Source organism: Chionomys nivalis, chromosome 22 (genome assembly GCF_950005125.1).
Source record: "Chionomys nivalis chromosome 22, mChiNiv1.1, whole genome shotgun sequence".
NCBI lineage: Eukaryota > Metazoa > Chordata > Mammalia > Rodentia > Cricetidae > Chionomys > Chionomys nivalis.
Genome location: NC_080107.1, coordinates 52,749,930 through 52,764,090, shown reverse-complemented (window position 1 = coordinate 52,764,090; position 14,161 = coordinate 52,749,930). Strand labels below are relative to the sequence as shown.

Here is a 14,161-nt window from a genome sequence, read left to right as displayed (position 1 = left end):
ATCCCCTGGAACTGGAGTTACAGACAGTGAACTGCCATGTGGGTGCTGGGAATTGAACCCTGGTCCTTAGGCTCTTAAGCTCTGAGGCTTCTCTCCAGCCCCTACAATATTGTTTTAAGTTCAGGGTCTCCCTGGTACTCAGAGTGATTTCAAGAGTCAGCTAGGCAACTTACTGAGACCCTGTCTTAATATATGAAGCAGCAGTGGACTGAGCTGTGGCTGTGGTAGGGACAGTAGCCGCTTATCTAGCACACCCAAGATCTTACTTATAAGGTGAAATTCCCACCACAGGAACTAAAAAGTGCTCAGTCAGTAAAGTGCTTGCCTCAAAAGCATGAGGACCCACATTTGATACCCAGAAGCCACATTTTTAAAAATACTGGGTGTGGTGGCCCAGACTTGTTTGTTTTTATTGTTGTCTTATTTTGTTTGGTTTGAGTGTTGTTTATTTATTTTTATTTTATGTGTTTTGCTTGTGTGTATGTCTATCTATGTGAGGGCATCAGATCGCCTGGAACTGGAGTTACATACAGCTGTGAGCTTCCATGTGAGTGCGGGGAATTGAACCTGGGTTCTCTGAAGAACAAGTGCTCTTGAATGCTGAGCCATCTCTCCAGTTCCCCTGCCACACATACACACCTTTAAAATAACATTTTTTATTTTTTAGAGATTTATTTATTTTATGTGTGTGCATTGGTGTTTTGCCTGCATGCATGTCTGTGTGAGGGTGCTAGAACCCCTGGAACTGAAGTTACAGACAGTTGTGAACTCCATGTGGATTCTGGGAATTGAACCTGGGTTCTCTGGAAGAGTGGTCAGGGCTCTTCCCCCGCCGCCCCCCCCCCCCCCATAGGATTTCTCTGTGTAGCCCTGGCTGTCCTGGAAACTCACTCTGTAGACCAGGCTGGCCTTGAACTCCCAGAGATTCTCCTGCCTCTACCTCCCAAGTGCTAGGATTAAAGGCGTTGCCATCAGCCCAGCACAGTCAATGCTTTTAACCAATGAGCCTTCTCTCCAGGCCAGTAGCACACATTTGTAATCCCAGCACTGGGAAGGCTCTTCCACACACAAGTGCACTCCATACATTTATGAGAGAGAGAGAGAGAGAGAGAGAGAGAGAGAGAGAGAGAGAGAGAGAGAGACCCTGTAAAAGAAAAGGTCCCTTCATTTCTGAGCCCTCAGGGTGTATCCTCCTCCCCTAGTCCCTGATACCAGCTGTTGTCCTTGAATCCTGCTAACTCAGCCTGGCACAATACAGGGCCTCTGACCCCTGGCTGGACCACTGCCCAGGCACAGCTTTGGGCATCTGACTCTGCCAAGAATGCTCATGGGAATAAGCCTCCTGACCTGACAGGCTGCCAAGGCCGTGTTCCCTGTGGATTCCCTGACGCTTTCCTCCCACTGGGTCTCCGGTGTGGGGACAGAGTGGCCTGCCCAACTGCAGGCAAAGAGTAACCCACTCAGCTGAGCCTGTACTAGCACTTGAGACCTGGAAGGTACAAATACAGCTAGAGAAGTAAGTGTCTGAAATGAGCGAGGGCAGAGATCTGTGCTCTAGAATTGACAAGACACTAGCTGTATCCATCCTTTCCTTGATTGAGGTCACAGACACTACTGAAGGAGGTTCAAGGCTATCGAGATTCCCAGGAAGGTGACTGAGAGAGAGTCTACAATCCTAAACAAGGAGTTTTGCCTGTGGAACTAAGTTTAAGGCATGACAGAGTTGGAACACTTAGAAGAAAAAAAGAACCTTGTATTTGCCACCACCTGTTTGCAGAATCAGTACAAATGTCTTATAAACATATTCTTCTAATCAGCACTATGGTTAGGATACTCATTTTACAGAGGTGCAAACCCGAGGAGGTAAGGGCTTGCTCTTTAAAAACTCACCCAGGAAGGGAGTGGCAAAGCTGGGCCCCAGGCCAGAGTGCTCATGAGAAAGTCCTCTCCTGTGGACCAGGAAGTCTACCCATCTCCTACTTGAGGCCTTTCAACTCCTCCATGGTCAGAGAAGACCCCGAGGAGCTCTGTGACAAAGCTCTGCATCCGCACTTCTGGGGCATGGCCACTAAGTCATCCCCTCTCCACAGACAACACCCTCAAGGGCACTTCCTGGCTGGAGAAAGTACCACCCAAGATGGAGGCCAAGCTTCTAGAACCAAACTCCGCCAAACATAATGCAGTCATGCTGAAGGCTTCAGAAGGACCCAGCTTGGCTCCTCACATCTCTACTTCCACCCCAAGTCCTGCCACCACTCCCTGGCACACTGAGCCACCTTTGCATCCAGAAGTCCCAAGCCAAGGTGGGTAAGTCTCCTAAGAGTCAGAAAACTCAGTCAGCTTATGACTAAATCCAGCTCATGTCTTGTTTGGCTATTGATCCAAGAATGTTTTTTTATCAAATTGTTGATTTTTTTTGTTTGGTTTGTTGTTGTTTGGGTTTTAGTTATTTTGAGGCAGTGTCTCACTGTAGCTCAGGCTGTGCTGGAGCTCACACCCTCCTGCCTTAGCCTCCTCAGTGTTGGCGTTATAGACACGTGTCCCCACGCCTGGCATACTTCGAAATTTATTATTTTTTAAAAGGAGTGTGTGTGAGAGTGTGTGTGTGTGGAGGGGGGGAGAAGGAGAGAGAGAGAGAGAGAGAGAGAGAGAGAGAGAGAGAGAGAGAGAGAGAGACTTTCAATCACTTTCTATTTCTTTTTTAGAGGCAAGGTTTCTCCCTAAACCTATGGCTTGTGTTTTCCTGACTAGGTTGAAAGTCAGAAAATTCCAGCAAAGCTGTCTGTGTACCCCTCAGAACTGGGGTCACAGGGGATAAACATTTTTGAATTCCCAGTATTGGGTTTCTCTACCAAAACAGTAAGCCAAATCAACCCAAATTAAAGGTAAAGGACCAGGGTTATCCGAGCAAAGTATTCCCAGGTGATCTCTGGGAAAGAGGAGAAATCAATCTCATGGCAGTTCTATGGACCAGAGCTTAAATACCCTGTAGGCGGGGTCTTTAGCAGCCTGGGGGAGGGGAGCAGGGTTTGGAGAGGGAGGAGGGGACCTGAGGCAGAGCTTCCAGCAGAACAACAGGTGTGGAGGGGTGCCCCACTTGCTAGAACTGTGCTGGGCTCCAAACACAATCCTCAAGACTGCACAGCAGCAAGCACTCTTAGCTTGAGCTTGTGCTTTAAAAAGAATTATGTAGAAAAAGAAAGACTATGGGGTAGAAGTTTGTCCCCTCCTAACCTAACATAGTTATTCCAGGAGCCTTTGCAGAAAAAAAGGCCAACATTTAACGTGACTGTTAAACAGGTATAGTTGCAATAAATTCTTTTAAAACGTGAACTGGAAACCTACCACTAAATCCAGCCACTGATAGCTTTCTTAGGTCCTCTTTTCAGTCTGTTTTGTTTGGGTTCCAAGGTGTCAGGACTGAGCCCAGGGCCCAGCTACCACCTCTGAGCTGCACCCCCAGTGCTCTTTGGCTGGTTTTTTTTCTTTGTTTATTTTATTTTGTTGTTGGTTTTTGGTTTCTGCATTTGTTTGCTCATTTGTTTTGGTTTTCGTTCTTTTGTTTTTTGTTTTGTTTTGGGTTTTTTGTTTTTTTTTTTTTTGCTTTTTTTGAGAAAGGGTTTCTCTGTGTAGCCATGGCTATTCTGGAACTCACTCTGTAGACCATGCTGGCCTCCAACTCAGAGATCCGTCTACCTCTGCATCTTGAATACTGCAATTGAAGGCATGTGCTACCATGCCTGGCTCTTTGTCTGTCTTTATGTTCACATTGATAGCTATAATTTGTGTCACACAGTAGACATTGTCCTCAGTAACGCATGGGTCAGTCCTTCTGAAGGGCTGTGACCGCCTGTGATTACAAGCCTTCAGACCCTTCCTTGCTCTGGCTCTGTGTCAGCTCTTTCACGCCTGTCTTTCCAGAAGGACCCACAAGCAATGTGGACAGCAGTTGCAACTAGTATGGCTTCCTCCCAACACAGTTCCTGGTGCCAGAAAACTGGAAATAACCTACAGGACTGAAACTGGGGATGGGGAGTGTGGGTAAATTAAAGGCTACGGCTGTCTGGTGGTGGCAGGAGGACCCAGACGTCCCATCCTTAAAAGACTAGTGATGTGAGAAATTGGTCAGCGGCAGGAGAAAACAGGATACAGAAAGCCATGTATGCAGAAGGATCACTTTTTAAAAGTCTGCATGATCTCATGCAAGGAAGGAAGACAGGGAAGGAAAGACCATATATTCAGAAGTTGCTGTGTATACTAGAATTCCTCTTAGAACTGTCCTCCCTCCTCCTTTCTTTCCTCTTTATTTTTTTGGAGGGGGTTGTTTTGTTGTTTTTGTTTGTTTTTGTTTTTGAGATAGGATTTCTCTATGTCTTGGCTGTCCTGGAACTCACTCTACAGACCAGGCTGGCCTTGAACTCAGAGATCCACCTGCCTCTGCTTCCCAAGTGCTGGGATTAATCACATATGCCACCACCACCCCACTTCTTTCCTTCCTTTTTGAGGCACGGTCTTGCCATGTAGCTGACTGGTCTGGCACTATATAGCCCAGGCTGGCCTCAAATTTTCAGCAATGGCTGTCTTCCTACCTCAGCCTCCACAGTTCGAGGGTTACAGGCATTTCGCCCACAACCAGCCTCAATTTTCAAGTATTAGGAGACACCCTGAACTCATCTTCTGTCAGGCGGTACTTCTGAAGTTTTGGTCAGCGTCTCCCAAGCCCACCACGCCCCACCGTTCTAGTTTCTGCTTCTCTGAGATGAACCTCTTTTTTTGTGTTTTATTTTCACAAAGAGTGGATGCTGGAGTTTTGAATGGTATGCATCTTCTCTGTTCTTCTTTCTGGCTGTTCCTGCTTTTTCCAGTGATCAGGCATTGTTTTGCTCATATGCCAAAGGTCACCAACAAAACCTTTGAGAGAATTAAAGTAAACTGGAATAAGCCAGGCATGGTACCCAGTATTCCAGAGGCTGAGACAGAAGGATCTCTGAGTTTGGAGCCAGCCTGGTCTACAGAGTCAGTTCCAGGATAGCTAGGGCTACACAGAGAAACCCTGTCTTGAAAAGATGGACTTGGACCATCTTCCTACACCCAGTGCTCTGGCTTGGAACTGGTGGCTGTGTGTATCAAATGCTGTGTCCTTTGCTCCTCACAGGTAAGGACAGCTGTGAGGGCACCCTCCGAGCTGTGGACCCCCCTGTGAAGCACCACAGTTATGGGCGCCATGAAGGGGCTTGGATGAAGGACCCTGCAGCTCTAGATGACAGGATCTATGTCACCAACTACTACTATGGAAACAGCCTGGTGGAGTTTCGGAACCTGGAAAATTTCAAACAAGGTCAGGAAAACTGTAGAAGAGGGGAGGGAGAAGAGTGTGGCTGGCCTGTGACAAGGGTGTCCCATAAGACTCAGCCTTCCTGTGCCTGTGGTTTCCAGTGCCCAGCCTGTCCTCCAGGTAGCCTCCTGCCCTAAGGAAGCCTGTCACCCACTGCTGAGAACTGAATGCAGGGACAAAGGAGAGAGTGTGGCCCTGCCTCATGACATCACGGGTGTGATCTGCTATCAAACTTCCACTTGCTGAGTGTTCTGTGCACTTGTCTGTGTCTGTCTGTCTTAGTTAGGCTTTCTATTGCTTCATGACCAAAAGCAAGTTGGGAGGAAAGGGTTCATGTGGCTCGTCCTTCCGTATCCATCATCAAAGGAAGTCAGGCGCCTTTAATCCCAGCACTCAAGAGACAGAGGCCAACCTGAATTTCTGTAATTTAGAGACCAGCCTGGTCTACGTAGTGAGTTCCAGAACAGCTAGAGCTACATAGTGAGACCCTGTCTCAAACAAACAAACAAACAAACAAACAAACAAACAAAAACTATCTAGCTCAGTGTCCACTCACGTTTATGAATCTTCCTAAATCCACGAGATTGTTGCCTGCCCTCCAAGAAAGCAGGCCTCGGGCCCTAGAAGACTTGTGACTCTGGGCAATGCCCACAGGGGGATGTTGGCATAAGGAGGACAATTTTTGATTATGAGATCTGGGGCAGGACAGGGGAAAGGTCATTAAGACTGTCTCACCTTACAGAAATCCATATTCTAGAGGAGGCGAAGGCATAAGGGGGCAATCGTGGTACAACCTAGGGCAGTCTAGTTCAGTATCTGTGGGAAGAGTGTGGAGACATAGGAAGGCTTCCCCGGGGGCGTTCGGGGGCTTTACAGGAGAAAGAAGGGAAGGTGTTCCTCACAGAAGCAGCATGCTGTCATGCACTGGACTGCACCCACTCAATCCCATCCTGAGAGCCATGGGATTCTAGAAAATGTCCTGAAATAGCTAATGTTGTAAAATGGTGGGAGAGGAACCTTGGTGGGCCAAGGGGCTGCGTGGCAGGTGAGAGCCCAAGATGGGTGAGGTGCAGACATGCCATGCAGGCAAAGCTTACATGGGAGTTTTTGTTTGTTTGTGTTGTTTTTAAACATTTTAAATGACTTATTTATTCTTATTTTACATGCTTTGGTGTTATGCTTGCATGTATGTATACATGAAGATGTCAAATCCCCTGGAACTATAGTTGCAGAAAGTTGTGAACTGCCATGTGGGTGCTAGGAATTGAACCCAGGTTCTTTGGAAGATCAGGCAGTCAGTGCTCTTAACCACTGAGACATCTTGCCAGCCCCTACATGGGAGTGTGGGAGTTTTATTGAGATAAAGGGAATTGGGGGGGAGGATAGGAGAGGAAGAGCAAGGACCAGCTTGCCTCTTCAGAAGAGCAGTGGGAAAGAGAGCAGGAATGGGCAGAGTTCGTCTCTTAAAGGGACCTTTTGCACCTGCATACAGTCTATGTAATGACAGCAGCCACAGAACCCTGGCCTGGCCTGGCCTGGGTACTGCCTGATGCATCCTGCCAGGTGACAGGGGCCAGCACGATCCTAACAGCTAACATTCTTTCTAAGCTCAAAATTGACTTGTTCTGTGGTGTCTGGAGCAGCTCATAGGCTGATGGATGTGGCAAGAACTAAGACAGAGGGTTAGGGGAGGCCCTTCACAGAGTCTAGGGAAGTCACGCTGGCTAAGGACACTGAGAGACAGGTTCAATAGGGAATAGCAAACCTGACTCAAGGAACATCATATGCAAAGTCTCTGAGATAGAACACGGGGTTGGTGGGCTGGAGAGATGGCTCAGAGGTTAAAAGCACAAGCTGCTCTTCTAGAGGTCCTGAGTTCAATTCCCAGCAACCACATAGTGGCTCACAACCATCTGTAATGAGATCTGGTGCCCTCTTCTGGCATGCAGGCATACGTGCAGGCAGAACTCTGTATACATAATAAATAAATAAATCCTTAAAAAAGGGGGTGGGGGGAAACCAGGTGTTGGTGGCGCACTCCTTTAATCCCAGCACTCGGGAGGCAGAGGCAGGTGGATCTCTGTGAGTTCAAGGCCAGCCTGGTGTACAAGAGCTAGTTCCAGGACAGGTTCCAAAGCTACATAGAAACCCTTTCATGTAGAAAGCTACATGAAAAGCTTTAGTAACCTAGGCGCGGTACCACCCACAGCGGCCTGGGCCCTCCCACAACCATCATCAAGCAAGACAATTTTCCCAGATGTGGCCACAGGCCAGTCTGGGCAGTTCCTCTAGATTGTGTCAAACTACGCAGCACACGTGGGCTGGGGCTGCCCAGGGTACTCTGGTGTGACCCTCTCCTTTCCATACGCAGGGCGGTGGAGTAACATGTACAAGCTACCCTACAACTGGATAGGCACGGGCCATGTGGTGTACCAAGGCGCCTTCTACTACAACCGTGCATTCACCAAGAACATCATCAAATATGACCTGCGCCAGCGCTTTGTGGCTTCCTGGGCAATGCTGCCTGATGTGGTCTACGAGGACACCACACCCTGGAAGTGGCGTGGCCACTCAGACATAGATTTTGCTATAGACGAGAGTGGTCTCTGGGTCATCTACCCAGTTGTGGATGAGCGAGATGAAGCCCAGCATGAGGTGATTGTGTTGAGCCGCCTAGACCCCCGAGACCTCTCTATGCACCAAGAGACCACGTGGAAGACACGGCTGAGGAGGAACTCCTATGGGAACTGCTTCCTGGTGTGTGGTATCCTGTACGCTGTGGATACTTACAACCAGCACGACGGCCAGGTGGCCTATGCCTTCGACACCCACACAGGCACTGATGCTCACCCACAGCTGCCCTTCCTCAATGAGTATTCCTACACCACTCAAGTTGACTACAACCCCAAGGAGAGGATGCTGTACGCCTGGGACAATGGCCACCAGCTCACCTACACCCTCCACTTTGTGATCTGAATGGGCACCTATGTTCACAGGGGAGGGCAGCGGAGGAGTGGGGGCCGTCCCTAGCAACTCCTGCAACTGCCGTCAGTATCAGTTGGGGGTGTCCTGGGCAGGTGTTAGCAGGTGACACTCGCTTCCCCTGCAGATTGTTGTGCTGAGGGCTTTTCCTGCATTTACCCTGTTGACTCTTCTTGCTGCTTCCCATGGAGGCGGAGATCCTTAAGCCCACTGAGCAGAGGAGGTGACTGAAGCCCCCCGGAGCAACATCTCAGTCACAGTAGGGCAAGCTGTGTTCTCACGATAGCCACGTTTTATAGATGAGATGACCTCGTCTAGTTCGTCCCCTCTCCAGGACCCTTCCCACTGAGGTCTCTGGGTCCTCTGTGCTGATGCTCTGGAGCTCCAGGCCCCTCTTCTGGTTGATGCTGGTGACCTTGAGCCCAGAGCCTCTTGACCTGTGGTCAGCCACAGAGCAGGAACCACACCCTGAAGCAAGCATTGCCTCCCTCCATAGCTACTTCTTGTCTTCCTGCTCCTTGCGTTCTCAGCAGCTGAGAAGGAATAGGCAACTCAGCTGTGGCAGGGTAGGGTGCTGGTCTGAGCTTCTCCTGTACCAGAAGCCTTGCTTGGCCTTGGCCACCCAATAGGCCTTGGCTCCTTCCCTATCCCTTCCCAAAGGTTGGGCCTGGGGTTCTTTATGGGCCTTCAAAGCTAGTCTGCTCACACTCAGGGATTGCCAGGAGTAAGGCCTTTGTTTCTGGAAAGGTGGTCCCAAGACAGAACAGGCTTCCTCTTCCTTGTCCATCCTGAGCTAGTTCAATTCAGTAGATTCAGTAGGGAATCTGGGAAATACAGGACAGAGGGGTTCAGAAGAGACCTTGGGCCTTGTTAGGTTGCAGGACAAAACCAGGAAGTAGAAGCAGGGAAAAATAGCCTGGAGTCTCAACACCAGGATTTTCTTTGAGAGAATTCACGGGGTTATGGACATACAATTGTATAAGCTATCCTACAAGGAGATTGGCAGCTGCCCTGGGGCTGCTTGTGGCTCAGAATCTCCAGACACAGGTAGGCCTGAGAACATGACCATTTAAGCCACTTATGACCACTTTGGACATTCTTTTTAAAGATGTAGAGAAACGTTTTTGCCATCTCCTTGTTTTACCAAAGAAAATATAAGTCCCAGCCGGGCGGTGGTGGCACACGCCTTTAATCCCAGCACTCGGGAGGCAGAGGCAGGCGGATCTTTGTGAGTTCGAGACCAGCCTGGTCTACAAGAGCTAGTTCCAGGACAGGCTCCAAAACCACAGAGAAACCCTGTCTCAAAAAACCAAAAAAAAGAAAGAAAGAAAGAAAGAAAGAAAGAAAGAAAGAAAGAAAGAAAGAAAGAAAATATAAGTCCCAACAGTTCTAGGGTATGGGGTGGAATCCTTTGGGAAAGCCCTGTACTCTCCTACAGACCCTCAGCACCTTTGAAGGTTTCTACCAATGACCCCTACCCGGACCCTGGGCCCACTCCTAAGATACCTGCAGTGGGTACCAGCTGCCCACTGTTCAGTGCTGTTAGGCAGATTTAGGCTGTCTGTAGACTTCATTTCCTCCAGACATTGCCGGGTGATGTTTTGCTTAAGGAATAACTCACCCTGAAATAAAGAGGGACAGTGACACCCAGCCCAGCCAGGTCTGACTCATAGTGGTAGCCACACCCAGCTGACCACCACAGGCTCCCCTTCCAGCCTCTTTAGAGAACTTGGAATCCCCTGTTCCTACCCTCCCTCCCCCCAAAGCCTGTGCACACCCTGACCTTTCCCTTGGTCCTGGGTGTGGGTTTGTTTTTTTTTTCAAGACTGTGTGTTTTGTGATGTCATAGCCCAACCATGTGAGAGGTGCTGAGGCAGCTGCAGCACTCTGCGGGAACACCAGGACACACTGGTTTGAAGAGTAAACACACATGGCATAGTTTCCAGGGGCGGGACAAGGGCCTGCCATAGTGACCAGTCATCCTTAAGGTCCCTTCTGCTTTCAGCCTTTGTGTGCTCTGTGGTAATACAGTTCATTTCTTCATTTATAGATAGTCACACTGGATGCCAGGTGAGTCACCTGTCACATAGGCTGGCAATGGAAAGTAACCTGTTACTGTTATCTGAGAATCATCGGTGTCCTCAACAGACAAGGCCCACGGGCATGTGGAGGCAATGACACGGAGGAATTTGCCTATGATCACACAGCAATGCGGTCTCTGGCAGAGCGAGGGGTTCAGGGCTCCTCAGAGCATGCTTTTTGCCATCTTCATGCCACGCTGGCAGCAAGCTCCAGAAGGGATGTTAGCTGCAGCCATTCAAGATGGCCATGAGAAAAGTCAGCTTGTACAGAGCTTTGGGTGCCAAGCCAAGGAGTGGATACAGCTAGCCAAGTCTAGAACAAAATGGTGTAATCTAACAGAGCCAAGAAAATTCTAACACGAATTCTGACTGGATTTTGTCCTGTTGGTGATGAAAAGCAGGGAAGGAGTTTTGAGTTTGCCAGTTTGTGAGCTCTAAAGGAAATGTTCCTCCCGCTACCACACACACAAACTCACAGACACCTTCACACACACCACATACATGCACACACGTACCTTGGTGTGTACTATGTTGGGCAATGGGTACTTCCTAGGAGGCAAGGCCTGGGCTGTATAGAACTGCCCACTGACCTTTTTACAAGGGCAAACCATCTAGTGTCTGAACAACTCTAGAGGTAAGGAGCTTTGGCTTCCATCACTAATTCCTCTCCAGAGATTGCCAGACCTTGAAGGGTGTTGGGGGTGCTAGGCAAGTGCTGGATCACTGAGCCACTCCAGCCCCTCAGTCTTTGAATCCCACTCTAGCGGGGTAGGGGGAGATGACCTCCACCTTGGGGCAGCACAAAAGGCGGGAACAACTGTGGGGTCCTGTAGGGAACTATTCTCCCTGCTGCATCAGAGAACCTTTGTGGTGCGGTGCAGGGCACTGTGTGTCCAGTCCAGGTTCAGGGAATGGGGAGCCTGTCTCTTCCATGCTGCTCTTCCCTAAGCCTGGGAGGGGCATTAAATTCCTGAGACAGCTGGGACTAAGGCTTAGTGAGGACAGAGGACTTCAGGAGCCTTCCCTGCACCTGCAGAATTAGGAGTCCCCTCGAACTGTAGTCTCACCAATCCACCCTGGAACCCCCAAGATTTCTCTCATGGGTTATGAGCCACAAGTTCCGAGAAGTTGAGCAGTGTGCTCAGGGCCAGGTATGTAACATGTAGAAGTGAGATCCAACCTAGGTCTCTTTAAACCAAAGCCCCTAACTAACTGTTGTAAGTAGTCATGGTTTATGTTTTGTTTTTCTTGGTTTGGGCCAATAGGAAGCTCAAAGACAAGTTTGCGATCATTTTGAGCATTTAACTGGCTTCATTCTAGTCTTTTGTATGTACCTTTACCCTGATTTATTTTTATTCTACTGTATTTCATCTATCTTATTAAGGTGCACCAAGATCTTTTTGCAACAGTGTGGCATATACATAAATAAAAGTCATGAATACAGCTGAACATGGCAGTGCACGCCTTTGATTCTTGTACTTGGGAGGCAAAGACGGGCCGATTTCAGAGTTTGAGGCCACCCTGGTCTACAAAGCAAGTTCCAGGACAGCCAGGGCTACACAGAAAAACCCTGTCTCGAGAAAAACAATTTAAACAAAAAACCTGAAAGCTTGATTTAAAAATCTTAAGTAAGGCCAGGCTGTGTTAGCACACGCTTTTAATCCCAGCACTCAGGAAGCAGAGGCAGGCAGATCTCTGTGAGTTCCTGGCCAGCTTGGTCTACAAGAGCTAGTTTTGGAACAGGCTCCAAAGCTACAAAGAAACCCGGTCTTGAAAAACAAGAAAAAGAAAGAAAAAAACCCAGTCTTGAAACAAGAGGGACAAAAATACTAAGGAAAAAGTCTTAAGTACTGTGATCTACAACTGGGGTGTAGCTCCGTGGCATTCTACTCCCTACAGCATAGAGGGCCTGGCTGTTATTCCAGCATCACACAAGAAGGAAGCAAGAAAGCAAACAAACATTTCTGGTCTGTATCCTTATCATATCATATATATTTAATAACTTTTTTTGACCCAGGCTGGCCTCAAAGTTGGTATGACTCCAACGATGGTCCTAATTCTTGGTTCTTCCTTTGTCCCTTGAGTGGATACAGGTGTGAACGATCATGTCCAGCAGTATATTTGTCCTAGTTAGTCTGTGTCAGTGGGATCAAAAAACGACTTGGAAAGGAAAGGGTATATTTTCTCTTGCGTCCAGGTAACAGTTTATCAGCGAGGGAAGTCAGGGCAGGACTCAAGGAAAGAACCTGGAGGCAGGAGCTGTGGAAGAGTCCCTGAGGACTTGCTCAGCCTTTCTGGCACAGCCCAGGGCTGGCTCTACCTACAGGGGCCTTGACCTTCCCTCACCAATCCCACAGGCCAACGTGATGGAGGCAGTTCTTCAGCTGTGGCTCCCTCCTCCCAATTTGACAAAAACTAACCAGCACAATCTTTAATAGCCTAAAAAAGAAAACATTAGAGCTGGGCATGCATCCACTCAGGAGGCTGAGGCAGGAGGATCTTGACTTTGAGGCCAGTTTGGGCTACACAGGAAGACCCTGTCAAAAAAGAAAGAAAAAACTTATTTCAAAACAGCAACAACAAAAGTTTAGTCTGAGGACTGATTGCTTTCCTGTCCCTCGAAACCAACCAACTGTGCAATGTGGAATATAACAGGGTAAAAACTCTGGTTGTTTTGTTGTTGTTGTTGTTTTTGTTTTGTTTTTTTCTTCGCCATTTCCCACTTTATGTGCCACTGCAGAAATATTTTTTTTTCTCACTCTGACACTGTGGCTGGCCTTGAACTCACTCACTATGTAAACCAGACTGTCCTCAAATTTGCAGAGATCTGCTTGCCTCTGCCTCCAGAGTGCTGGGATTTAAAATATGTGCCACCATGCCTAGAGAAACAACTTCTATGTGCCCCTCCTCAGGGATCAAAGATGGGAAGTGGGACAGAAAAATATAGTAATATTTTACTTATGTTTTAATAAGTAAAGCTTGCTTGAAGATCAGAAGGTAAAACAGCCTCTAGAGGCCAAGTAGTGGTATCACACACCTTTAATCCCAGGAATTCGGAGACAGGGGCAGATGTGAATTCAAAGCCACCCTGGGCTATGCAAGATCAGTGCAGAAACAGATCCTGGTGATGGTGGCTCACACCTTTAATCCTAGGGAGTCACATGCCTTTAATCCCTTAATAAAGGAGGCTCAGGGCTTGGCTACAGTCACCCAGCCTTGGTAGAGGAATTTGAAGACCATTGGACAAATCATCCAGAAAAAAAAATGTCTCAAGAGTAAAAGTATATCACATTTCCAACAGGATAAAATTTCATAATCTTCCCAAATGTTCGTTTCTGCTGTTCTCTACAGACATATAGTGCAAATGGTCTTTCTGTAATCCCAGTCCACTTAAAGACTAAAGCTGGCTTTGGAGTTGGAGTGTGGCTCTCTCCTTCTCTAAACCCAAGCATGCTTATTAAAGTGAAATCCAAAATCTCTGTTTCATGTCGGAAGAGCCACCTGATATGGGACAGAAAAAAAAACCCAAATATTTAAGGACTATTTATGTTATTGCTACTAATCTTATAATCCTTTGGTTTTATATTAATCCTTTAGCAGCTTTTCTTAAGGTATAAGATTTATAAGACATACACACATATACACACACGTATTAAACTTTTTGTCATGATATTAAGGGTCATATAGAGTACTAACTAATTCTAGAAAAAGGTCTCATATATCTTCCTGTACATGAGTTCAGGTTTGAGTCTCCATCAGTTTT

The 14,161-nt window shown here is 47.8% G+C and overlaps 1 protein-coding gene across 1 annotated transcript in view; it reads left to right on the top strand.

The window, feature by feature from the left end:
* Olfml2a (olfactomedin like 2A) overlaps positions 1-11,839 on the top strand; it is a 29,906-nt gene extending 18,067 nt beyond the window's left edge. Inside the window, exons 6-8 of the mRNA XM_057755538.1 lie at positions 2,091-2,303; positions 5,156-5,338; positions 7,707-11,839. Coding sequence (XP_057611521.1) covers positions 2,091-2,303; positions 5,156-5,338; positions 7,707-8,311 — 1,001 coding nt within the window. The 3' untranslated portion in view covers positions 8,312-11,839. The remainder of the gene's footprint in view (positions 1-2,090; positions 2,304-5,155; positions 5,339-7,706) is intronic.
* Positions 11,840-14,161: the final 2,322 nt, after the last annotated feature.